General features: G+C 47.7%; 1 protein-coding gene across 2 annotated transcripts in view; it reads left to right on the top strand.

Annotated features, from left to right (window-relative positions):
- IGSF21 (immunoglobin superfamily member 21) overlaps positions 1 to 24,664 on the top strand; it is a 112,525-nt gene that overhangs the window by 10,334 nt on the left and 77,527 nt on the right. For both annotated transcript variants that reach the window (XM_078873383.1, XM_078873384.1), the window contains exon 2: positions 24,091 to 24,206. In XM_078873383.1, the coding sequence (XP_078729509.1) occupies positions 24,091 to 24,206 (116 nt within the window). The remainder of the gene's footprint in view (positions 1 to 24,090; positions 24,207 to 24,664) is intronic.

Below are 24,664 nucleotides of genomic sequence, written 5' to 3'. Positions count from 1 at the left end.
CCGTGTGGAGCAAGCAGTGCTGTCCCTAGAAAAGGCTGCTTGGTCGCTCAGGGTGCTGCCAGGTGATGATGTCGTTTCCAGGTCATCATCAGACGACCACTTGTGCCTGAGCCGCCTGCATGCAGGATTGAGACTGCGGCTGCCAGTGTCATCTTACACCTGCCGAGTTCGCCCCTTTCCCATCGCTACAGGACTTAGTGAGGCCGGGGGAGGGGGGGGGGTAGACGTGAAGATTCCCTTCTTGCCTGCGCAAAGGAGCTTTCAAGTGGAGTGCAGTGTGCGCAGAACTGACCCCACCCTTTAAACCTGGGGTTCGTCTGCCATGGCCTAGCAAGCTGGGACGGTGACAGCGAGGTCCTCGGGCCGTAGGTTTTACATCAGAGTTTCCTTCTCCTAGGTAGACGGCCTTCCAAGGCTGAAGAGATCCACCTTCCCTGCTATTTCAAACCATAGCTGGTAGGCCACAGCCGCAGTCCACAGTAACGAAGTGGCGCGCCTTAGTCCCGAACACTTGGCCGTTGGGTCCTAACGAGACCCTTCCGCCCTGGCCGGTGACTCCGTCGTGGGAGTTCATTCGCCCAGTGGTGCAGTGTTGACATCACCCCCTCACGTCGTTTAGCCCGCCAGCTGAAGCGGTTTACCGGGGTGTGGCACTAGGAGCCAGACGTCAGAGATTTAGGAGATGGATGAGGACCAGTGTTTCCGTCCACTCAAAAATTGAGTGCAGCTACCAGAAAACAAAGGTACTACCTCTATCCAGAGCTCCCTACACCCCTAACCACTCACACACCACTCACACATCATACTCCCCACTCACACATCACACATCACACTCACCACTCACACATCACACATCCTGCTGTAACATCTCCAGTTTCCTCAGCTTCCCACTCCCAGCCCCGCTCACTTTCTCCTCTCCCCCCCCCCCCCCCCCGGCATTTTGTTCTTGCTCCCTCGCTCCTTATTCCCTCTAGTGAGCAGCACTACACTCCCCCCCCTCTCTATCTCTCCTCCCTGGCTCCCTCGCTCCTCATTCCCTCTAGTGAGCAGCACTACACTCTCCCCCTCTCTATCTCTCCTCCCTGGCTTCCTCGCTCCTCATTCCCTCTCGTGAGCAGCACTACACTCCCCCCCCCCCTCTCTTATCTCTCCTCCCTGGCTCCCTCGCTCCTCATTCTCTCTAGTGAGCAGCACTACAACCCCCCCCCCTCTCTACCTCTCCTCCCTGGCTCCCTCGCTCCTCATTCCCTCTAGTGAGCAGCACTACACTCCCCCCCCCCCCCTCTCTATCTCTCCTCCCTGGCTCCCTCGCTCCTCATTCCCTCTAGTGAGCAGCACTACAACCCCCCCCCCCCTCTCTACCTCTCCTCCATGGCTCCCTCGCTCCTCATTCCCTCTAGTGAGCAGCACTACACTCCCCCCCCCCCTCTCTATCTCTCCTCCCTGGCTCCCTCGCTCCTCATTCCCTCTCGCGAGCAGCACTACACCCCCCCCCTCTCTCTATCTCTCCTCCCTGGCTCCCTCGCTCCTCATTCCCTCTCGTGAGCAGCACCCCCCCCCCCCCCTCTCTATCTCTCCTCCCTGGCTCCCCCCCCCCTCTCTTACTTCTATGGCCTCTTTTTACAGCAGCCCTTTTGCCCACTTCAGCAATTGTTTCTTGCTGTGGTTGTCCCACCTGATGACGGACGCTTGTGTTGCGCCAGAAACGTCGTGATTTAATTTATTTCATTTTATACCTATGTGACTTTACCGAAAGAACCAAAGAGTATACATAGTTTAGTTTTCATTAAGTGTCTACTCGGAGCTTCTTGGATTGTCTCTTTTATTCATTAAATGGAGCATCTCTTGTCACTGTCCAGCAATAGTCTGCAAGCATTGATGGGCTCTATTTCCCCAGATAGCTTTTCTCCATTGTTGCAACGTCCTGGTGACATCGCTCGCCATACTCGTTGCTCACTGCTCCGTAGTTCGGTGGGGGAAAAAATCTAGATGAGAGTGCAAAAAATGTGTCTTTAGTGACATGTTGCAACCAAGGCTTTTGTATACCTTGAGGAGGTTTTCCACCAACTCCCTGTAGTTGTCTGCCTTGTTGTTTCCGAGAAAATGTGTTGCCACTAACTGGAAGGCTTTTCATGCCGTCATTTCCTTGCCACGTAGTCCACTGTAAAATGCATAATCTCGAATAAGTTAATAATAGAGGTGTTTGGGTTAGATCGCGTAAATATATAAATGTGTCAAAGGGCTCGCCTAATGCCCATGCATAATGCACATGCATAATGTACGTTGCCTCAGTAATCCCCCCCTCCCATCATTGTGCAAGAGCGCAGAAGGGTGGTCAACACATCTTCGCCTCTATATGAGGAACGAAACAGTAAGACTTCTCCACAAATCTGGCTGTCGCCTGATGAAGCTAGTTGTAATTACTGGCGAAACGTCGTACTCAGTTTGTTAATGTTGTGGCTTGGCTCTCCAACACACCGGTGTGCTCTACTAGTGACGAATTGGCCACGTTCCGTTTACGTGACTACCCTTACTAGTTGGCTGTGTCGGGTGGTGGCTGGTTTTAACACCACATTTATATATTTACGCAATCTAACCCAAAAAGCTTTATTATGGATGATATGGGTCACGAAAGCCTACGTGTTAAACTCGAAGGTCACAAATCTGAGGGCCAACAAAGACACCTTTCTTTATGTTAGCTTCACTTAACCTTGGACATTTTCCACGGAGGTACTTGAAAGCTGCTTGTGTTTTGTTCATGGCTTTGACAAGTTCTTCATCAGACCCAGGATCCATACTCTTTGGTTCTTTCGGTAAAGTCACGTAGGTAAAAATAAATAAAAGTCAATTAAATCACGATGTTTCGATTGCAACACAAGCAATCATCATCAGGTGTGAAAATCCCAGCTAGAAAATGTTTACTAAAGTGGGAGAAATGCCGGGGCTAAGGAGTTTATATAAGTGTGGACTGGGACCGGAGACTGTGGGGGGGAGTGGGCAGGGCTAGAAGTGAGAGGTTGAGGGAGCTGGAGATGCGGGGGGGGCGACAGAGCGACGACTGCAGTTACAGCCGATATTGGCGCCCAAAGCAAAATAGCAGCACTGTTAAACGCTGGGGATGCAATTGACTTGGTAAAATAGACTAGTATCCACTAAAAAAGTTGGGACAATTATGCGCAGTTAAATATGTTTTACCTGGTTAATAACATCTTTCCAATGATTGCTCAATTTGTATCCATGTTCACGGTTGAAGTTGTGTCTATGTTTGTATATCTGGATAGCTTCATGAACAAACCTTTGATAGTAGCCAGACGGTTTGCAGAGCACCTTGGTCTCGGAAAAAATAATATCATGAGAGCCCACAGCGTTTAAACAATGATCAGTAACGGCGGAAGAATTAGTTCTGCCCTGTTTCAAATCCGCCTTGTGCTCGCGGATACGGTCAGAGACATGACGTTTCGTTTCCCCAATGTAACAATCACCACAGATGCAACTTAGTTTTGTAGACTCCAGGGTATTGGTTGGAGAAACCGCTTTGCGGATAATGCCGTCCGAGTATCCATTCATCTTAAGGGCCTGGTATACAGTGAGGGAAAAAAGTATTTGATCCCCTGCTGATTTTGTACGTTTGCCCACTGACAAAGAAATTATCAGTCTAAAATTGTAATGGTAGGTTTATTTGAACAGTGAGAGACAGAATAACAACAACAAAATCCAGAAAAACGCATGTCAAAAATGTTTTAAATTGATTTGCATTTTAATGAGGGAAATAAGTATTTGACCCCATCTCAATCAGAAAGATTTCTGGCTCCCAGGTATATTTTATACAGGTAATGAGCTGAGATTAGGAGCACACTCTTAAAGGGAGTGCTCTTAATCTCAGCTTAGTTCACTGGCTAGGTGGTGTTGGTCAGCAATGCAGTGGGCCCTATGGTGCAGTGTTTTGATGAGGGAATTCTTCTGTGCTGGATGGTGGTGGGATTCAGGTTTCAGATAGGAATATGTGTGGGTAGCTTTCCTGTAGACAGTGTCCCAAAGAGCCACCAGGTTTCTTCTCAAACAAAATATCCAGGAATGGTAGCTTACCATCCTTCTCCACTTCCATGGTGAATTTAATGGATTGGTGTATGGAATGGATGTGATTGTGGAATTAGTTCTGTGCTGGTAGGCCATGCGGCCAAATGACGAAAGTGTCATCCACATATTCTTAGGTTTTTTCGGTAAAGTCACGTAGGTAAAACATTAAAATTAATGAAAGTAAAATAAAATAAAAATCACGACGTTTCGGAGGCAACACAAGTCTCCGTCATCAGGTGGGACCGTCACAGCCAGATTTGCTGCATCAAGTGAGGCAATGATTGAAGATGTAATCCCTTAAAAGCAAGTTGAGGGGGGAGGAGAGGGGGGGCGGAGCTCATCAGAATGTGGTAGCCAATGAATGGAACGTATCGGAAGGGAGGGGGGCGGGGCTCAAAGACGGCACGACGTGCGACGTAGAACGCATCGGGAGGGGGAGGGGGGGCGGGGCCAAAAGAATGTACGACGTGGTACACGTCGGCGGCGTGGACGTGGTTGTGCGCAAGCAACTACTGCTGCACACGCCAACGCATTGGACAGAGAGGGGGAGGGGAGGCCAAAAGAGAGTGTGGTGCAAGTGTACGTGGACATGTGTGTGTACAAGCACCTGTTGATACACATAATAGAAGAGAACGAAAATGCCCATGTTTATACCAGTGCTGGCTGAACAATGAAGAGAGTACTGTTAAACACTGGGGATGTCAGCCAAATGCAAAGCTAACCTGATTTCTAAATTCAACCTCCTATCTAAAAAGAAACCAGAGCCACACATCGCAAAGCTGGATGTTAACAAGACCGTGATTAATCAGAGTAACATCCCAATTTCTGACAATCTAAAAACGGTACTGGCCAAAGGTCTAAATTTCGCCGTCACCCCTAAATATATACCAGTAGAGGATATGATTTCTCAGATTGATGTAGCCCTCAGAGGCATAGGACACATCCATGCGGATGTAGCAAGAGCTGAAATAGCTACTATTCTTAAGAATGCTAAGAAACCCACTAGTAACATCAGCAAAAACGAACGCTCTGAACTCGCGGACTTAAAAAAGAGAGATGATATAGTCATCCTCTCGGCAGACAAGGGCAATGCCACGGTCATCATGGATAAAGATTCATACAACAACAAAATCCTGGACCTTCTTAATGATGGGAGTTACTCCAAAATTAAAAACGATCCCACTAAAAGCCTAACGACAAAAACCAACAGTATCATCACGAGTTCGACTTCCCTAATCGAACCAAGCAAACGTCCCTCTCTAAAACCATCGGCGGCAAGACCTCCCAGACTCTATGGTCTTCCCAAAATCCATAAAGAAGGCACCCCGCTACGACCCATCGTGTCGACGATAAACTCTCCTACGTACAAACTAGCCCGTTTTCTATCAGATACTCTGCTCCCCTTCACAGGCAAGACCTCTTCGGCAGTACTCAACTCAACCCAATTAGTCTCTATGGTTAAGGACATGGTACTATCTCCTGATGACATCCTCGTCAGCTTTGATGTAGTATCTTTGTTTACCAAAGTCCCAGTACCGGACACCCTAACAATAATTGAGGACTTAGTCCAACATGGATTGAATTCTGATGTACCTGCGCTGGTTAGGCATTGCCTCACCAACACCTATTTTACCTGGAATGGCACCTTCTACAAACAGAATTAGGGTACCCCTATGGGCTCCCCCTTGTCACTAGTTATAGCCAACATGTTCATGGAAAAGTTTGAATCAGACGCCATCCAGACATCCACCCTGCGTCCTTCCCTGTGGAAGAGGTATGTGGATGACACTTTCGTCATCTGGCCACATGGCCTCCCAGCATTGAACCACTTCTTGGACCACATCAATTCTAGACACCCATCCATCAGATTCACCATGGAAGTGGAGAAAGACGGTAAACTACCATTCTTGGATATTCTGTTTAAGAGGAGGCCTGACGGATCCTTGGGACATTCTGTCTACAGGAAAGCCACCCACACAGATTCCTACTTGAAACCGGATTCCCACCACCACCCATCTCAAAAGAATTCTCTCATTAAAACGCTATACCTCAGAGCCCATGGCATTTCTGACCAACACCACCTGACCGGTGAATTAAGACATGTACATCGGGCCCTCAGGATGAACGGATACTCTGACCGCACTATCCGCCAAGCTGTTTCTCCCACCACACAGAAACAGCCACATGAAACTCCGACCAAAACTATCACGTTACCATACATAGCAGGCGTGACCAAAAAGATCTCCAAAATTCTAAACAAACATAAGATCCAAGTCCGATTCAGTACTGTGCATAAAATCCGTGATCTGATTCCATCTGTGAAGGATGTCGTTCCTGACTTACAGTATCCTGGAGTCTACATATTGAGTTGCATTTGTGGTGATTGCTACATTGGAGAAACGAAACGTCATGTTTCTGATCGTGTCCACGAGCACAAGTCAGATCTGAAACACGGCAGAACTGATTCTTCGGCCGTTGCCAATCATTGCTACAACTCGGTGGGCTCTCATGAAATTGTCTTTTCCGAGACCAAGGTTCTCTGCAAACCTCCTGGCTACCATCAAAGGTTTGTACACGAAGCCATACAAATATACAAACACAGACATAATTTCAACCGTGATGATGGGTACAAACTTAGTAATCATTGGAAAGATGTTATCAACCACGCAAAAAAGACTTAATTACACATTTTTGGACCATCTTATCTGACAGGCACTATTTTACTTTACTTTACCGAGTGTTAACATCCCCAGTGTTTAACAGTACTCTCTTCATTGTTCAGCCAGCACTGGTATAAACATGGGCATTTTCGTTCTCTTCTATCATGTGTATCAACAGGTGCTTGTACACACACATGTCCACGTACACTTGCACCACACTCTCTTTTGGCCTCCCCTCCCCCTCTCTGTCCAATGCGTTGGCGTGTGCAGCAGTAGTTGCTTGCGCACAACCACGTCCACGCCGCCGACGTGTACCACGTCGTGCATTCTTTTGGCCCCGCCCCCCCTCCCCCTCCCGATGCGTTCTACGTGGCACGTCGTGCCGTCTTTGAGCCCCGCCCCCCTCCCTCCCGATACGTTCCATTCATTGGCTACCACATTCTGATGAGCTCCGCCCCCCCTCTCCTCCCCCCTCAACTTGCTTTTAAGGGATTACATCTTCAATCATTGCCTCACTTGATGCAGCAAATCTGGCTGTGACGGTCCCACCTGATGACGGAGACTTGTGTTGCCTCCGAAACGTCGTGATTTTTATTTTATTTTACTTTCATTAATGTTAATGTTTTACCTACGTGACTTTACCGAAAAAACCTAAGAATATGAATCCTTGCAGTCACGAAAGCTTCAAATCTAGAATGTCATCCACATATCTCTTCCACAATGAAGGACGTTGGGTGGATGTCTGGATGGCATCTGTTTCAAATTTCTCCATGAAAACATTCGCTATTGTTATTTTCCAAGACCAAGGCGCTTTGCAAACCTTCAGGCTACTATCAAAGGTTTGTCCATGAAGCCACCCAGATATATAAACATAGACATAATTTCAACCGAGAAGATGTATACAAATTGAGCAATCATTGGAAGGATGTTATTAACCAGGTAAAACCTTAACTGCTTCATAGTTTGCCTTCATATCCGCATCTCCAGTTTCTTCAGCCTCCTACCCCACAGCCCGGCTCACTTCCCAGCCCCGACATTTTGCCGTACTCGGTGTTGGAGCTTGTACTTCTCCACTCCCCCTACCCACACCCCCACCCTCCCTGTCTCTCCTCCCTGGCTCCTCCCCCCCTTCTCTTACTTATATAGCCTCTTGTTATAAGCAGCCCCTTTTGCCCACTTCAGCAATTGTTTCTTGCTGTGGTTGTCCCACCTGATGACGGGCACTTGTGTTGCACCCGAAACGTCGTGATTTAATTTATTCATTTTATACCTACGTGACTCAAAAAAGAGTATGGATTCCTGCAGTCACGAAAACTTCAAACATCGTGGTTATACTGTGCTTTTGTGATGCAAAAGTCACTTCACCACAAACATAGCAGAAGGTATCTGCTTTGTTCACAGAATTATGAGGTATGTCTGCTCACTTTGGTGAAGCAGAAATGTGTCCTGTTGCTAAATCAAACACTGACAAAAAAGAGCACGACACTGCCTGATTTCTAGAGCTGATATAGGGCAATTTGTTCAGCAGAGGGATGTAAGCCTAGTTATGATTGCATCCTCCATGACTTCTAGGAATAACATGATGCAATTCATTTCATGTATGGTGCAATACCAGGTTCAGATTGCATCATTCATTGTTTTGCTCAAAAAGCAAATACTGTCCAAACCCTGTCATAAATGGATTCATAGATCCAGTCAAAGATGTATTTTAGTCATTTCTGGTTTAAATTGAGATCCCTTCCTTTTATAACTCACTTATCTTCCACCATTGCCAAGTCAAGGGTCGTATATATTGACCCAGTAGCATATCTTGAAAACTAGAGGCAATCAACAATTTTAAGCATCATTTTCATTCTCAGTGACCGGGAATTAGTGAAGTTGGACTACATTTATTTCGGAAGCATTTTGGCAGTAAACCAGTGTAATCAGTCACCGGTGTTGGCCTTGTGTGGGAATCGAACTCGGGTCACCGGGTTCGTAGCGTCAGCGCGGTAACCGCTGCACCACCGCTCGTTAAACAAACACACACACAACGCAGCGACAGTGGCACATTCACTCGCTTGGTCGTCGTGCGCACACTCACATACCGGGAACCACTCATCCATATATTCATAGACATTTACACAAAGATCACCCCCCCACATCCCCCTTGGAGATTCATTAAAACCGTTGGGGCCAAGTTGCTGTTCGCAAGCACCAATTGAGGCCGGGAAAAAGGGCGTATGCAGGGGAGGGGGGGGGCAGTGGGGAGAGCACCACGCCCGGTCGCCTTTGTCTCCCTCGGTGCTGATATCTCCACGCCGCGCACCAAAGGAGTCGATCCCGAGGGGTCCCCCCGGTTTGCTTTTAGGTTTCACTCCCCAACCTTCGTCGGCGCCTGCTTGGGGGTTCCAATCCAGGTCGCCGGTTTCGTAGCAACAATGCACTGACATATCAACGGGACATTTTCTCTTTTTTTTCCAGCATCAAAGTATGAAAAATAAGCATAGGTTATTTTATTTTTACCCTTCCTGGCAATAAAACAGGAGCAAGGAATCAAGTAGTGCATTAACCACACACCGTATTTGTGCTGAACATGCAAAGAACACATGCTCTCATAATAGATGGCATTGTCTTTGAAACTGATTGGCCTACATTAGAGACAGCAGCAGCCTTATTTATGGCCTGACCACTGTACCATCGCTCCAAAAGGCAAAGATTCCCCGTGTAGCCTTAAACGACTGTAGGGGCAAGTGCTGTTAGCGAGCACCTATGAAGGCCGGAACGGCACACGAGGGGGTAAGTGGCCAGCACCACGCCCGGCCGCCTTTGGCTCCCCTGTGGTGATGTTTACACACCACACTGGTACTCAATTTAGGCTGAGTCGACCTAGAGGTGTTGGTCGTGAGCGGGAATTGAACTCGGATCGCCGGGTTTGTAGTGCAACGCGCTAACCGCTACACTACCGCTCCTCACATACACACACGCACACACACACGCACACACACGCACATGCACACATACATACACACATGCACACATACACACATGCACACATACACACACACGCACATGCACACATACATACACACATGCACACATTCTCACAGACGCACTCGTGAACAAACACAAACGCAACCTAAATTAAAACTTAATCTCGTTATTTCTGAATCCCACAATAGTAATATTGTAACAACATCATATGAGCAACTCATACAAGATGATCATATTCAAGCGTATCACCATGGACAGAAAAGTAATCTTCATTACTAAAGTATTGTCCTCATCATCTTCGGGATTCCCATTCACGATCATTACCAGTCGTTATCAATCCGCTGCTGGACGAAGGCCTCCTTCCCAAGCTGTCATCATCCGGTTTTGTTTGAACACAAATGTTAAGAATATATGAATAGTCTATCATCATGATCATCGTCGTCATCATCATCAACCGTCGTCACATGCTCCACCTTGATCACAACGATTTGTCCTGACATCGAATTCATCATCAAATTGATTAAAGTCAGCATCAATCATTAGCATCATGCCACGTGGCATGCCACGTGGAGGGGGACTTGGTGGATCACGGGGAGGCATGCCACGTGGCCAGAGGCCGCTGTGGGACTACGTGGTGGCCAGCGAAAGAGTGCCGCAACATCAATTGTTGTACTGCACATCTATGTTGCCGCAGCTCTGCCACTGCCTACACCAATGGTTTTTCACCTGGGATTGCACGCGCCCCCTGCGAGATGCCCTTTCTCTGGGTGCGAAACATGGCCAGATTTGTTTAGAAGGTAAATCATCGACATCATAAATTAACCACTGGCATGTACATACAACAGCAACTTAATTTCATCAAGCTCGATACATTTATTAACATCGTACATTTTTTTACAATTTGGAACCAAAGGGGTGCAAGGCTGCAGTGAAGGTTAAAAACCACTGCCCTAACCAGCCCGCACCGACTACAGTGGTGAAGTATGGTCAAATACATTCCACGTGACCCGCACCTCATCCAGCGGTGCATTGAGAAAGGGATGTACGTCGTGGTTGTGGTTTTTGTGGCCGGCCCTCCACCATCCGACACAGATAAACAGCTTTAGGACAAGATACAGGAGGAGAGAATAAAGCCCATTCTGACTTCCTGCTTTCAGTTAACATGCAAACAGTAAACTCGAACATATGCAGCCGAATATTGTAATATTTTATTGATAATGTCGCATATATTTATTAATTTATTTGTTCCACCACGCTGGCGCGGCCTGACCTCACGGGCCCCTGATGACCACTCCACCACTGCTTGCATCTCAATCCATTAACTCTGAAGTTGGCTCGTGGGCCCAGAGCTCATGACTGAGTTATGGCCACCACACCGGCCCCACCCCTCTACCACCACCGTGCATCCCTCGCTTGCTATTTAATCAGAGAGCCCCGCTGCCTGGCGGTGGCTATGCCACTGCACGTGGCTGAAAGTGGCTGGCAGTGGCTGGCAGTGACTGGCAGTTTTCCTCTGGCGCTGTGGAGGCAGCAGCAATGGGGGGAGGGGGACTTGGTGGATCACGGGGTATGGGTGAGCCTCCGCAACTCCAATTAGCACGGTTGGCTACGTGCGGTGCGAAATAAGAAGTTCAACAATCCAGTCCATCCCAATGGGTGTCGAGAATGAGTTGTCATGTCCCCGGCTCGCCGGGAGAAGGCGGTACGGCGAAATGTGCAACTTCATCTGTTCCATGAGTATGGGGGGGATCGATCGTGTCCCCCTTCACACGCGTCGGGTTTCCCAGCGGGTTGCTCCGGTTACCCTTCGCATGTTAAAACGCTTATTGATTGGCTCGTAGCCCCTTGACATGTAGAGGACAGCAGAGCTTGGGTAAATGATTATTGCTGAAGTGGTAATCAATTGGCCACGGTTTGTTCCTCGTTGGCCGTGTGGGGTGGATGAGGTTCTGCACGACCCAATATTGTACCGTGCGTGTGGCAAATCCGAGCCGAAAAAGAAATTACAGACGGGGAAAATCTCTGCGGGTGGCTCCGCGCGTTCTCCTCGGCTCGCCGTCCCTCTCGTGCCCAAACTCATCACATCAACAGCACGTCCCCGATAAATGTCGCCCCGACTATGACGCACGGGACGGATGCCGCTTCTGCCGCTGCGGTGTGGCGGGTGCACACGGCCGCACTTGCCACCCGGAGGTCGCCGGTTCGACTCCCATCCCTGGCGGTGGTTGACCTACAGCGATCCGGCTATTTGTTTAACCCGCCCCCACCCATACCCCAGCCGCCTCTGTCCTCACCCAAGGGGAGCTGTGTGCGTGCGGGCGTCCCACCATCGCACGTCGTCTATGACACTGGTCAACACACTTTTTCTGGCATAAGGTATTTCAATGGTTTTAAGGTAATTTTGGGGTGCTGATTCCAAACCTGGCATCAGTTTTTGTCTATCACGTCAGGTTTTTGAGATATCAAATATTGCATTTTCAATAAAAACTGCAGAAGAAAAATATTAAATAAATGTGGATATCTACATAAAATAATATTATAAACACACTATCCTAAAAATACAGCACCATATTTTAATACTAAAGCAGTCACTGACTCGCAACAACTTGCAATCATAAGTGACAGAGTTAATTTTGGGTAAAATCAATGAAAATGGGGTATGCCGATAGCATTAAAATGATGTGATAGAGCAAATCTGAGATCAGTCTAAAACAGCTGCGAAAGTCCAGGCTAGAAAAAAATGTTTTTTTTTGTTGACCAGTGTGATCAGCAGGCCGTGTGCGGTGGTTAAGAAACGTGCATTGAGATGATTTCGATGATTTTGCTGCTATGTAAATGTCCAAATGATGGGCCACTTTGTTGAGCTGTCGTTTGTGGCCTGGTCACTTCTCGAAAAAAACTTGATACCTCGGGGGGCCTTGCCTGGTGTGATGGGGATGGTTTAGCTGTATTTGTGTTTGGGTGATTTGTTTACCTTTCTTATACTTTGTTGCTACTGTCGTGTTTTTCTTCTGTTTGCTGTTGTAACGTTGTTACCCGCGCCCCTACTGGACATTTGTGAAAAAGAGCTTCATAGCTTGTCGGATTCCTACCGGTATGAATCAATATTCTGCTCCTGTTGTAAAGTGTGGGTCCTCCCAGCTCTTCCACGAGACGCCAGGCCCCTCTCTGGCGAAGGCCTCTTCCGCCCGCAGGGGCGCCACGGGCCTGCGCCTCGAGCCGTTCCCGTGTGGCGCGCGCGAGAGTCGATCGCAGTGCCGCCCCCTGCCCGACCGAGTGTCAAACTCATCGCTGTCGTGGAATTCCACATTCCCGTGGTGGGGGCAAGTCGTTAAAAGCAACTTGCGGGAGGTGGTGGTGTCTGTGATGATGCTGATGACGGCGACGGTGATGGTGGTGATTGATAATGATACTCTGGTGGCAATGTTCATGGTGGTGGTGATGATAATGAGTGATGGTAGTGATCATGGTAATGATGAAGATGATGAGTGATTGTAATGTTCATGGTGGTGGTGATGGGGGCACGTGGTAGCGTCATGCGACGCATAGGGGCTCATTTGGCCACAAGGGGGCCCAGAATCAACAGATAAAGAAGCAACAAAAATGTTAAGAAATTTATTTTAAGAAAAATATTCAATTAAAATTATCTGCAGTCTGCCATGGTCCAAGCCCTACGAAAGCATCTGGCAATCGCATCCATAGAGCAGCATCAAGTTGCGCAATCCACACCCCCTTTGAGGAAATCCTCGACCGATGGGGCCCGCATGAAAGCACGACGCATTGATAGCGTAATTGGAGTATTGTCACAATTTAAATATGTTATTATTATTAATACCGTCACTGTGAGACGGTCTTCCTCTGAACCCAATACACGATGAAACAGATCATTTACAGGGTGCTTCAAAAAAATGTTAACACTTCTGAGAATTTTCAATGCCACGAGAAATTTGCCTCCGGACTCTAGAGACCACCTGGAGAAGATTCCAGGCGTGCGTTGACAATGTTGGCGAACAAGTGGAGACCCTTTTACTTTTTGAAGCTATTAACATACATTTGTTATCATGTTACAGTGGATTATCCGTTCTTTTTTCATTTAAAACGATAGTCCCATTTAAGTGTTAACATTTTTTCAAGCACCTTGCATATAATATAGTTATAGCTTAACATATTATTGTACTAGCCTTTCGCCCATCCAAAGACGGGTGTATTTCAGTAAATCTGGAATTTGCAAGCGAAAAGCAGACCGCAACGTGATATATTCATTGCATCAATTCGTGTGCAATTTGTAAGGCCACGGTGACACAGACTTATTTCATGTAAAGGTTATAATCCCTTGTGCATCATGGCGTCCTTTTTACTTTGATGTATCAATCGCGTTACGGAGATCGCGTGATGTGAGGGTTCTGCCTTTGTAGTGAGGGTTGTGAGTTGACGCCGAGGAGGGGGGAGGAGGCGCATCGCCCCCCCCCCCCATGTGGAGTGACGTCATTCGCTAATTATTCATTGGGGGGGATGTCCATTTGGAAGACGTCATCTCTTCATGATTATTAATGAGGGGGGCTGTTCGATGTGGAGTGACTCACCTGCTCATGATTATTAATGAGGGGGGGGGGGGCGCTACATGTGGAGTGACGTCACCCGCGCACGATTATTAATGAGGGGGGGGGATCATACTCTTAGGTTTTTTCGGTAAAGTCACGTAGGTAAAAATAAATAATAAAAATAATAGAAATAATAATAGAAATAAAATAATAAATCACGACGTTTCGGAGGCAACACAAGTCTCCGTCATCAGGTGGGACCGTCACAGCCAGATTTACTGTATCAAGTGAGGCAAAATTCCAAGAGACAAGCTCTTAAATACAAGTTAATGGGGGAGGGGGGGAGGCGCTTATCTGAATGTGGTAGCCTGTGAATGGAACGTGTTGGGGGGTGTTGGGGGGGCTAAAGAGAACAATCGGTGTACCTCGACTTAAATCCATGTGGAGGACATCACCTGTTCATGATTATTAATGAGGGGGGCTGGCCGACGTGGAGTGACGTCGCGCGCAGGACACACAGATATTCTTGGCTCGTTATAGTCGTAAATACGGGATTAAAAACCATCCGTAGCTATTTCAGTAAAAGTGAGTCGGGAGAAAGGGCGTTGGCCCACAGTCAGATGTGGGAGCTGCGGACCCTGAATGGTGGTGATGGCGATGCGCTGAATGCATTCACGCTCAGATGCAGAGGTGGGTCTAGCCACACGCAATCACAAACAGAAACACTCGGACACTGAACAGTGATGGTGTTTACGCACCACACCACTTGCGTGTTCACGCACGCGCGCACAGCTAACCTGCACAAAAGACAAAGGTCCCCCGTATAGCTTGGACACACAGTTTGAGCAAGTGATGTTAGGGAGCACCTATGAAGGCCGGCACGGCACACGAGGGGGTGGGTGGACAGCACCACGCGCAGCCGCCTTTGTCTCCCTAGTGGCGATGTTTACACACCGCACCAGGTACTCATTTGAGTCTGAGTCGACCGAGGGGAGGCCCAGTTCAGATCATCTTCACCGGTGTTTGTAGCCATGAGTGGGAATCGAACTCGGGTCGCGGGGTTGTTAGCGCAGTACGCAACGTGCTAGACTACCGTTCCCCACTAACGTACACACACACACTCAGACACAATCATCAAATAATAGTGAGATTATGACGAGTTGATGATGAACGACAGACGTTCGTACATTGACAGACACGCTCGCTCACTCACTCGGACAACTCTAGCGCAAGAACAAGAACATTTCAGAGAAAAAAAAACAATGCCAATCATCAACACAATCACCACCACTTAGCGAGGTTTTCCACCACCACCGCACAAAAATCCATACCGTAAACCTGGCAATTATCAACATCAGTATTACCATCGTCTTTATTCCTACTCGAGCGCTTAACCCCATCAGCGCAGACCACAGAAGACACGGATTAGCGAATGCACGAGTGGAAAAATCAAAAGGCTCTCTCCCCTCTTGCGTGAGAGACTGCGGTTACGAATTCCAGACCACGGAGCGCGTCACTCCGCGCTGTTTCTGCCCCGACGGCGCACGGCGCTGGCTCTGTGTGGGCGCTGGCTCTGTGTGGGGGCTGGCGGATGCCGACGCGATTACCCCTCGCCCCCGGTGGGGGGGTGGGGGGCTCTCTGGGGGCAAAGCCACCGAATGGCGAGGGAGGGTTGGCGGGCCACACAAGTGCTGCCGAAACTCCCTGGAGGGGGTGCCATATAGCCTGGCTCGGCAGGAGAATGCGCTACAGAAAAGTGCGGACTAATCTCCATCTGTACCGACTCCACATGTTCCATATGTACGGTGTAGAGCAGGGGTTGGGGGGGGGACCAAAATAACAAGAGCTCATTTCCGTTTTTCGAATTCGGTAATGAAATTTTTTAATTCACTCAGTATTTCAAGAGCCACAATTTCGATGTGAAAAACGGTCACGAAGCAGCCCTACGAAGAGCCGTAGGACTGCTTCGGAGCCGCATGCGGCTCTGGAGCCGCAGCTTTTGCCGAGCCCTTGCGATAATGCGAGTGTGTGAGTGTGTGTTCGCACGCGTGTGAGCAACGGCCGCCACGGTTTCCTGCCACATGTAAAACACTCTCGCTAATTGGCCGATAACATCTAAATAAATAAGTATATGTAGGGTACCCTAGAGCTCGGGCAATCGTTGGTGCGGGGCCGGCTGACCGCGTGGCAGCTGCTGCTGCTGACTTTCCTCTCGTCTGCGGTTCCTCCTCGCGTCTCTTGAGTCCTCCCTCCCTCGTTTTTTTACGATCAGAGGAAACAAGAAGATGCTCGGTTTAGTCGCTACTTTGCTTCGTTCATCATTTCGTTTTTTTCCATTGCTTTGCTTTATGTGCTCCCCCCCCTTTTTTTTAAATGAAAAATTTCACGTACTTTCCCATTGTGAAACAAAATCAATGTGTGCTACTTTCTTCGTAGACACAAACATCCCTCCTCTCTCTCTGTCTCTGCAAGAGAGCCCAAGCCACGGCGTCCCAAGTCGACCTGGCTGTCCCATGTGTCGCTTACGACCAAATCCCTATAACAGTTGCTCACCATCGTCGTCGACAACGACCACGATTGATCCACTGCTGGATGAAAGGGCTCCTCAAGCCGCCAGCGCCAGTTCTCCCTCCCTCCTTCCCTCGATCCCCTCCTTCCATTCCCTCCCCTCCCTCCCTCGATCCCCTCCCTCCCTCGATCCCCTCCCTCCCTCGATCCCCTCCCTCCCTCGATCCCCTCCCTCCCTCGATCCCCTCCCTCCCCTCCCTCCCCTCTCTCTCCCCTCTCTCCCGACATCTCCCTCCCCTTCCTCCCCCTCCCCTTCCTCCCCCTCCCTCTCCTCCCTTTCCCTCCTACCCTTCCTCCCCTCTCTCTCCCCTCTCTCCCGACATCTCCCACCCTCCCCTCCCTATCCCATCGTGCGTACAACCACAACAAGGAGATCAGCATTACGCCTGAGCCCCCCACTCTGACCGCCTCGGGTTCACCACTAGTGCCTACCCCCCCCCCCTGGCTTTCCTTTCCCCGCGCTCTCACTTGAAGGCCCCTAATTCGTTTTCTTGGAATTGATCGCAAGATTAATTACTGCATCGATTAACTTTGTGTTTTTCGACAGAATTCCATTTGTAGGAGGGGGGGGGTGCGGATGGGGGGTTGGGGGGAAATATAGAGGGAGTGGGGGGGGTGTAGGTGAGTGGTGGGAGGAGGGGCTGGGGAAGTGGAGGATTTCATTGAGATGTGGAAACTCGGGTGGAGGTTACAGCTGCTGCTGCTGTTGTTAAGGGGATTATCATCGTCAGTGTTGTTGTTGTTCGTGTAGAGCAGTTGTCATTAACCTTTACTGCAGCCTTCCACCCCTTTGATTCTCAATCGTAAAAAAAATGATGTTCATAAATACAGAGGGTTTGGTGAAACAAGGTGGTTGTTGTGCTTCCTTAGCCCGTGCTTAATTTGTGTTTTGGATTATTTACCTTCTAAAAAAAAAATCTGCCCATGTCTGGAATCGTTGGTACCAACGTTGGCATGTGGATGGAAGTTGACACCGACAATGGCACCGACGTTGACACCGACGTTCGGCCAACGCTGGGCCAGGATTCCACGATTACTGGGTGGTGCGCTAGCGTGGCCCAGCCGCGGCACGTTTTTGCCGATCTTGTTGCCGAGGCATCGTGGTTCAATCCTGGCGGGCCACCCTGGTTAACACCGCAGTCCGCTATGGAGTCTGCGCCGTCCGCTCCGCAGCGGACGTTGGGAAGAATCCCGTGGAGCGTCGTAGGAAGGGAGCAGCGGCCCGGTAGCCCGTGGTGTCGTGCGTCACGCTCCCAATTTTTGCCACAATTGAACAAGAACATTTTATACTGGAAGTTATTTTTTTTACTCGAACGTGATCGGCACACACGCGCACACGCAGCGGCGACAACACACTAAAATCGCATCCCGCTGTGATAACCAGCACACGGAGAGCGGCTGTATAATCAGCAGCACCAGTTAATGCGTCACAAGAACGACAGCGCCCAGTACACTCGGTTATGATGACGATGAGAATTGACGCTTCGCGGTCCGGTGGAGGTTTCGCCACCGTTGTATCGGTCTGTGTACAGTGGTCGCTTCTTCAAGTGTGACATCTGGACCATCCTTCTGCTGCTGCTCCAGTGAAAAGAAATGACCACACTCCCGCCGTATATATTCATCTTGGTTTTCTCGCTGTCGAGATTCTGTATAAAATCTCTCCGTTTATTTACAATCCCCACCACTCTCTCCGTCTCTCTCTCGCGTCGCTCGGTGCCGTCGCACGGCTCTACGCGCGCCTCCCGTCGTTTATTATGACACGTTAAATTGTAAATTATTATAAGACGAATTATATATTATGACACCTTCAATTATTAACTATGACAATACTAATGATAGTTTTTATTGTTATGTTACTACTCTTTGGTTCTGTCGGTAAAGTCACGTAGGTATAAAAAAAATTAAATTACGACGTTTTATTGTCTTCTTTGTTTTCCACCTGACGATGCTTGCTTGTGTTGCGCCCGAAACGTCGTGATTTAATTTATTTTATTTTCTACCTACGTGACTTTAGTGAAAGAACCAAAGAGTATGGATCCCTGCAGTCACGAAAACTTCAAATCTATATTGTTATATTACTAATGAATGTTTTTTTATAGTATTGATTATTATTATGAATCACTTTATTATGACACCTTCAAGTATTAATTATTATAATATTAATTATATTAGTAATTATTATATTGCTAATTAATGTTTTTACGAAAGTATTAATTAGTATTGATCACTTTATTAGTACACCTTCAACTATTAATTATAATACTTATTATCCATGAGAGTTTTGTTTTTAGTTAGATCGCATACATATATAAATGTGTCGTTAAATCCTGCCACCACCCGACACAGCCAACTAGTAAGGGTTGTCATGTAAACAGAACGTGGCCAATTCGTCACTGGTACAGCACACCGGTGTGTTGGAGAGTCAAGCCACAACATTTACAATTTGAGTACGACGTTTCGCCAGTAATTACAACTGGCTTCATCAGGCGACAGCCAGATTTGTGAAGTTTTGTTCCTAATATAGAGGCGTAGATGTAGTGGCCACGCTTCTACGCTCTTGCGTCACGTGGGGGGGGGGGGGGGATTACTGAGGCAACGTACATTATGCATGTGCATTATGCCAGCCTTTGAACTTGTCCTTCCTGACTATTGTTTATTAAAATAGCCCTACCAACTGTAATCCCTATTGAAGTACGCTGTCCTTTGTAGGCATGCATTTGAATAATGTATTATTTGATGATTCGCTTCCACGCAGCACTAAGGCGGTAGCTATCCGAACGGTGAAAGTTATTTTTATTTCTTTCAATTTAGATAGATTATCCAATTAGTCTTGTCCAGTAGTAGCTAGTTTTGCACAGAACTTCAACATTATCAAAATCAATTGAGTGTCCTTGTTGGCACGCGTGTTCTGCTACTGCTGACAGTTGTTTTTGAGATAATTGAATGTTTCTCTGATATTCTTTTAGTCTCGCGCTGATCATTCGTCCTGTTTGCCCAACATAACATTTACCACACGTGCAGTTAATCCTGTACACACCTTCTGTTGATAGCTTCGGTAATACATAATTTGTACCAGATATTAATTTCTGTATTTTATGTATTGTGCCAAATCTGACTCGGATGTTTTGTTTTTCCAAACATCTGGCTAGTTTATCAGTTACTCCCGCAATGTACCATATTTTGAACGTTTTAATTACTTGAGCAGTTTCAATGCTCGTATTATTTGATTTGGTTTTGGCATTCAATGCCCTGTTTATTTGTGCACCATTGTAACCGTTCATTTGCAGCGCTTCTTTAACATGTTCAATTTCACTTCTCAGACTGTCACCATCTGACACTTTCTTAGGGCTCACATAATGCATAATGTACGTTGCCTCAGTAACCCCCCGTCCACGTGGCGCAAGAGCGCAGAAGCGTGGTCACCACATCTATGCCTCTATATAAGGAACAAAACATACCTCTCCACAAATCTGGCTTTCGCCTGATGAAGCTAGTTGTAATTACTGGTGAAACGTCGTACTCAAGATTGTAAATGTTGTGGCTTGGCTCTCCAACACACCGGTGTGCTGTACTAGTGACGAATTGGCCACGTTGTGTTTCACGCGGACCCCTTTTTAAATCCTTTATATTAAGTTTGCTTGCTTGCTTGCGTGCTTGCTTGCTTGCTTACGACCGTGCAAATCTTTCGGTCGTTTTTTAACCCACTTCCCGTGATCCAATCGAGCTGACATTTTCCACACAGACTCGTTGTGCGAGACAATTAATGTTCGTGAAAAAAATTCCCAAAATTGTACACTTTTTAGGCAAAAAAAAATGATTTTACATATATTCAAATATAACTCATTCATGGCTTTGGCTGAACGTAACAGTGTAAGAGCCCAGAGCATAACCCCTCCACAGGCCGTGGCGGAGTAGCGCAGTTGGTCGCGCCCTCGCTTCCCATGCCAAAGGTCGCGGGATCGATCCCCGCGTCCTCCACAGGCGAATATATTTTTAAATCCTTTATATTAAGTTCGCTGCCACGCATATAAAGGATTTATAGTGAAAAATTTTGTTTTTACGGGTTATACTTATTTTTCCTCCTGTGTCACTTTTATTCGACCAGAACTCCTCGCGTTCAACACCACGTAACTCTCCTGCTTGCGATGCTCGCCTGCTTTACTCCGCTCGCTTTGCTCACTCCGCTCACTCTCCTAGCCTCTTCACTGCAAGCCTGCTCTCTCGCTCTCCTAGCCTCTCCACTGCTAGCCTGCTCTCTTTCTCACTCTGCTAGCCCGCTCTGCCTCGCTCTGCTCGCTCCGCTCTCTCTCTCTCTCACTCTGCTAGCCTATCACTACACTGGTAACTTCCCACCGTACACTCTGCTAGCCTCTCCACTGCTAGCCTATTACTTTACACTCTGCTAGCCTCTCACTATACACTCTGCTAGCTTCTCCACTGCTAGCCTATCACTATGTACTCTGCTAGCTTCTCCACTGCTAGCCTCTCGCTATATATTCTGCTAGCCTCTCGCTATACACTCTGCGAGCTTCTCCACTGCTAGCCTTCGCGTACTCACACTTAGGATTCCGCTAGCCTCTCTACTGCTAGCCTTTCTACGCTCGCTTCTCAACCTCGCCCTTGCTTCCAGTGGGGGTTCAACCATCACCGCTGGTGTGGAGAGCGGGGCCCCGAACTTCTCTTGTGTTCACTCTTCACTCCAACCCACCCCTGCCTCACATGTTGCCGTATTTATCCTGCTCCTAATTAAACGCCCTAATTAAGCTGGCGTCCTCCCGTCGCCTCTCGCACGTGGCTTCCGCTGCTATCGCCTCAATCTGCAGACTCCGAGGCGCCTACACCGTGTCTGCATTTGCAGCCAGCCAATCACTGCTATGCATCTTAATGTGTCGTCTCTCTCTGGATTACTCTCTCACCGCACCTGTTTGCCCTGACGTGACTACTGTCCGCGGCTCACGCGTGCATGCACACTGCTTGCAAATCCCCGCGCGCGTTACTCCACTACATATTTACGCGATCTAACCCAAAAAACCTCTATTATGGATGATATTGGTCGCGAAAGCCTACGTGTTAAAATATTTATATTATTAATTACTATATTGCTAATTGTTTTGTTATAATATCACATTATTAATCATTCTATTACGACACCTTCAATTATTATACCATTAATTGTATTGTTATTCATTATTATATATCACTAGTTAGTTATTATATGATTAATTATTATGACGCCTTCAATCACTTTATTATGGACGCCTTCAGTCATTCCCGCGATGTGTGCGAGCGCCGCGATTGCCTGCTCTTGCACGGAGACGAATCGTACGCGTTGACAAGGAGGCAGCGGCAGCGATTATAGTGTCATAATAATCAATAATAATGTAATAATTAATAATCTAATTATATTCATAATTTATCATATTAATAATATATGATTTTAATAAAATGTATAGTAATATAATTAATCATATACTAACATAATATTATACTCTTTGGGTCTTTCGTCTTTAGGTGAAAAAATACAGCAGACGGACTGCTGAGGCAGGAAGAGATATCGCGAGAGAGCTACTGCAGCCAGAGGTTATATAGGTTTGAGATGGGTACAACCCAAGGGTAAGTGGGCGGGGCTAGAGATGGAGTTTGCAAGTAAGTGTAAGATCGCAGAGCCAGATATACCTCGGCCATTGTATTGGTACAGATTAGCATGTCAATCTGTTAATGTAACCCCACGACTATGGTGCTGAAGAAGCCATTGCATTGCTCGAGATTAGAGATTAGCATGGCAATGTCAGACGGCTCCCGCAGCAGCGGCTGTGTTAATAAGAGACATTCAGCCGATTAAACAATGAGCGCCGTCGAGGAAAATGGAGCAGTAGCTATGTTAGTGAGACATTTAGCCTGTTAATGTAAAGACATTTAACAAGGTAATAACTGTTTTTTTCACCTGAAGACGATTTCTCGTATTGCGATCGAAACGTCGGGATTTTTATTATTATTTTTCTATCTACGTGACTTTACCGAAAGACCCAAAGAGGATGAATTACTGCAGTCACGAAAGCTTTAACTCAAGATTCAACATAATATTAATAACAAATAATAATATAAACATTTATAACATAGTAATTAATAGTATAATATAATAACTAATCGTTAATATCATGATTAATATGGTCGTTCCTAATATTGTAATGAATAGTGTAATGATGTAATAATTTCATAGTTGTTATTATATTATGAGTGAAGGTGTCATAGTAAGTGACGAGCGAGTCGCTTAGAGCCGGGCGAGAAATGGGCCCAGCTCTGGTGCGTTCGCGGTGCATGTGTGCCACGGAATACGCACCACGCGTAGCACACGGGGGGTACACACCGCCTTTAACAGACTAGTTGGGGTAAGTGCTGTTGGCGAGTAGCACCTATGAAGGCCGGCACGGTACACGAGGGGGTGGGGTGGAGTGGCCAGCACCACGTGACTCGGATGGCGTTAATTTGCTGGGCGCGTCACGTGGGACGTGTTTAACTGTCATCGGGCGCGTGCGGCGTGGAGCGAGGTAACGTGAATGGGGAGGAAATTGGTGGACGCGCACAGACGGAGTGTGATGGTGGGCTTGGGACAGCCTGCATTAGGGGGGTCCGCCTAGGGCAGTGGTGCTTATCCTGGGGTGCGTGCACCCCCTGGGGGTGCGAGATGCGCTTTCTGGGGGTGCGAGACGTGGCCAGATTTGTTTTAAAGAAGGTCAATCATCGAAAACACATTAAGCACGGGCACGTAAGTACAGCTAAAGTACTTTGTTTCATCAAACCCTATGTATTTATTATTAACATTATACATTTTTATCGATTGAGAACCAAAGGGGTGCAAGGCTGCAGTCAAGGTTATGAAATACTGGCCTAGGCAATAAATAAATATCGGTGCTCATCTCCCGTCTACAGCTCTGAGCCACTCGCTGCAAATTCCACATTCTTATGGCGGGAGAAACTCTCTCCACAGAACAACCACAGCTGGCTTCTCTACAAAGTGGTATCTATTTGTATCGACCACGGAGGGATTATGGGCTGAGTTAACCCCCACCCAGAATTTAAACTCACAACCTCGGGGATTGTGAGCCACTGGCTCTACCGCTGGGCCACATGGCCCGGTGAAGGTCTTGGTATTGATGATGTTTATGATGATGATGTTGGTGATAATAGTATTGGTGATGATGGGATTGATGATGTTTATGATGGTATTGATGATGGTATTGATGATGGTGGTGATGTTGGTGATGACGCAGCCCACCTGACCGTCTCGGTGGAGCACCGCGTCACCACGGCGACAGCGGGCGATGACGTCAGCCTGCGGTGCAACATTCGCACTGAGGGGGCGCTGCGCCAGGTCACGTGGTACAAGGTGACCTCTCCTCACCTCTCCTCACCCGCTCACCTGCTCACCTCTCCTCACCCGCTCAACTCTCCTGACTTCTCCTCACCCGCTCACCTATCCTGACCTCACCTCTCTTCACTTCTCTTCACCTCTCCTCACCTCTTCTCACCTCTTCTCACCTCTCCTCACCCATTCACCTGCTCACCTCTCCTCACCCGCTCACCTCTCCTCACCCGCTCACCTCTCCTCACCACTTCAGCTCTCCTCACCCATTCAGCTCTCCTCACCCATTCACCTGCTCACCTCTTCTTACCCACTAACCTCTCACCCCCAACCCTGCACCCGAATCTAACCCAATCCCGTAAAGGTTTGAAGCCTCTTGTTAACGATAACCCAAACTTGACTCTAAATACTGAACGTTAACCCGAACCATAAACAATGATATATAATCGTAGCTCGATTGCTGCTCCTAACTCTCCCCATAC

Source organism: Lampetra fluviatilis, chromosome 36 (assembly GCF_964198595.1).
Source record: "Lampetra fluviatilis chromosome 36, kcLamFluv1.1, whole genome shotgun sequence".
NCBI classification, from domain to species: Eukaryota; Metazoa; Chordata; class Hyperoartia; order Petromyzontiformes; family Petromyzontidae; genus Lampetra; species Lampetra fluviatilis.
Note: the sequence above shows the minus strand (reverse complement) of the source record. Positions and strands in the feature narration are given on the sequence as shown.